Source organism: Hipposideros armiger, unplaced genomic scaffold, assembly GCF_001890085.2.
Source record: "Hipposideros armiger isolate ML-2016 unplaced genomic scaffold, ASM189008v1 scaffold_675, whole genome shotgun sequence".
Classification (NCBI taxonomy): domain Eukaryota; kingdom Metazoa; phylum Chordata; class Mammalia; order Chiroptera; family Hipposideridae; genus Hipposideros; species Hipposideros armiger.
Window position 1 is genome coordinate 344,998 of NW_017732025.1, and position 2,973 is coordinate 347,970.

The window sequence follows — 2,973 nt, forward strand, 5'->3', positions numbered from 1 at the left end:
GTGGAAAGTTGGAATGGACTTCTGATGTTGATGATTCTCTTTCTTTGGAATGTCTAATTCTATTTCCAAACTTAACACTTTTTTTCCTTTGACTTATATAAGTATCACTAGAATTACATTATTATGTATTTGCTCCCAATAGAAGAGAGAGCGTGGAGGGATGAGGATTTTCCTGAAGTAATTGGGATTAGAAATTGGAGAGGATTAGAAATGTTCCGGGCTAGGATACAGTTCCTGAGCTGTAAATAGTTTAAAAAGAAACAAGCAACGGGCCAGCTGAGTGGCTCAATTGGTTAAGAGCTCGCTCAAGAGTGTGAGCTCTGAGCAACAGCGGTTCGATTCCCCGCCCAAGCTGAGCTGTCGCTGAGCTACCAACAGATACCAGGATGGCTCAGCTAAAAAAAAAAGAAAAAAGAAAAAAAGAAACAAGCATACAAAAACTCACCTGAGAATAATTGTATAGCCTGTGGACAAACATGCTAATGGGAAAAAGAGGGGGGGAAGACATGAGGAGAAAAATGTCGAGTATGACCATCTCCCATGCTGGTGCAGACCCAGGGCCACCTCCGGACCTCGGGCATGTGTGTCCCTGAGGGGACTAGGCAGTGCCAGGAGATGTCAGGTCCCTGCACATCTTTCCGCAGCTTCGATTAACTGAAAGATTTAGGGAACAGGGAAATAAGCCATTACTTTCTATTAAAACCAATAAGAATGTGTTATGAAATAGAATACAAAACATTTTCAGAAATTAAACAACACATGAATTTTGAGATTTGGAAGTGAGCCCCCGGACAGGCTCCCTTCAGTAGCACGATTTTAGAAACTGTTGTTTAGCTTTCCTTGGGGAAAGGCAACTAGAAATCTGAGGAAGAATAGAGAAGGAAGAGGACAAGGAGGTGGAAAACAGCAATCTGGGAGCAAAAGGGAAAAGCAAAAATAATTTAATGATATAAGGAAATAATCTCTCTCATATGTTTTCCCAAAAGATAACGCTGTCTAAAGGTAAAACAAGTTTAGACCACTGCCCAACCAAGATAAGCCTGTGTGAAGACTGTCTCCTTTCCAAAGCACAAGGTAACTTCCTTTGCTTATTAAAAAGGTATTTACTAGTTTTAGTGTTAGTGTCTCATTATGTCTAGTCTAAGTTTACTTACTGGGATAGTCTAATTTGTAAAAAAAAAAAAAAAAATACAGAAAATCAAACCCTCCAGTAGGGAACTTTATAATGGCTATAATAGCTATAGCCAACACATGAAAACTGCATAGACACAAAAAAAATTTGATAGAATTCAGTTTCACAAACATTTATTAAGCACCTTTATGTGTCTTTGAAAACTTATTACATTAAAAAACTTTTAATGAAGTCCATTTAATGAATATGTATGTGCTCAAAGAATAATTCTATAAAATGGAACACATCTCAAGTCTAGTAAAACAAGTTATGAAGTACTAAGAAACAAAATTACCATTCTCAATGAGACTATAATAGAAAAATTAATACTTATATAGCACGATGATAAACTGAGTAAAGAAAGGACAATTATCTTTTTGTTCTAAATCTATCTCAAATCAACCCATACACCTTTGTTGAAGCAATTGACGGTGCACGTATAAGCTGGGAAAACTATTAAAATACAATGCGCGAATATCCCACCTTGAGAACAATGCATTATGAAAACGTATAAGAATCACTACCAACTATTTTCCAAACATTTACCTTATCAAAAGGATTTCCATTTATAAATTTTTCAATCTTCAGTTAAATGACAGGACACCTAAGAAAAACATATTATATATCTAATATCCAGCATGGGCAAAACTTACTTTGAAGCCTTGTGTTTCATAGATACAACCCAAGACCTCATGCTAAAAAAATGGAATCGCTAAATTTTTATAGACATTTTCAAAGCAATATTAAAATATTGCATGTTTTTTTTATTTATCTGCATCTGCTTTATTCCAGAGGGAATCTAAGGGTGAGTGTCCTCTTCCTCCTCCTCTCCCTTCTTTGTATTGGATTATTGTTTACAATTTATTGAATTCCATCCAAGGGTTAAGTACTGCACATGCTTTCATTCACTTAGCAGATATTTATGAAGTATTTATTTTTCTGCTAGACCCTGGGGGTATAACAGTGAATAAAACAGAGGCTAATGATCACAACAGTCCTGCTAGCTGGAAAGTTTCATTGCCATTTCACAGTTAAGAAAACCAAGATTGAGAGAAGTTAATGTAACTTGTAAAAAGATAACATTAAATGTCCTGGTCTTGTTTTTTAACCTAATGAAAAGAGATGGTCGTGAGAATGTTACCACTTTTATCCAGTTTATAATAAGGATATGATTATATCTTTCAAACAACTTTATTGAGGTGTACTTGACATAAAACAAAATGCACATGTTAAAGTTTTGACATGTGAAAGTCTTCATTTAATGTTTTGACCTATTAAAAACCTGAAACTATCACTGTAATCAAGATAGCAAAGATACCTATCACTCCCAGAAGATAACTCATATAGGGATTCCCTTTTTAATCCCTGCAGCCCCTCCTCTACCTTCACCCCCAAACCAACACTCATCTGCTTTCTGTCACTATATATATATATCAGTTTGTGTTTTCTAGAATTTTATGTAGCTCATACAATATATACTCTTTTTTTTGGTCTGGCTTCTTTGAATCAGCATGATTATTTTGGGATTCATCCATGTTGCTGTGTGTATGAATAGTTCATCCCTTTTTATTCCAGAGTAGTATTTCATTGTATGAATATACCATAGATGTTTACCCATTCACCTGATGAACATTCGAATTGTTTTCAGCTTAAGGCTATTATTACAAATAAAGTTTCTATGAACATTCATTTGGACATGCTTTGTATGGAGATATGCTTTCATTTGTCTTGGATAAATACTAAGGAATGGAATGATTAGATTCATATGGTCAGCGTGCATTTAACTTATTAAGAAACTGCTA

The 2,973-nt window shown here is 35.0% G+C and overlaps 1 protein-coding gene across 1 annotated transcript in view; it reads left to right on the forward strand.

Moving 5' to 3' along the window:
- The window catches only part of DNAI3 (dynein axonemal intermediate chain 3), a 97,487-nt gene that overhangs the window by 61,345 nt on the left and 33,169 nt on the right, over positions 1 to 2,973 (forward strand). Inside the window, exon 10 of the mRNA XM_019626408.1 lies at positions 987 to 1,074. Coding sequence (XP_019481953.1) covers positions 987 to 1,074 — 88 coding nt within the window. The remainder of the gene's footprint in view (positions 1 to 986; positions 1,075 to 2,973) is intronic.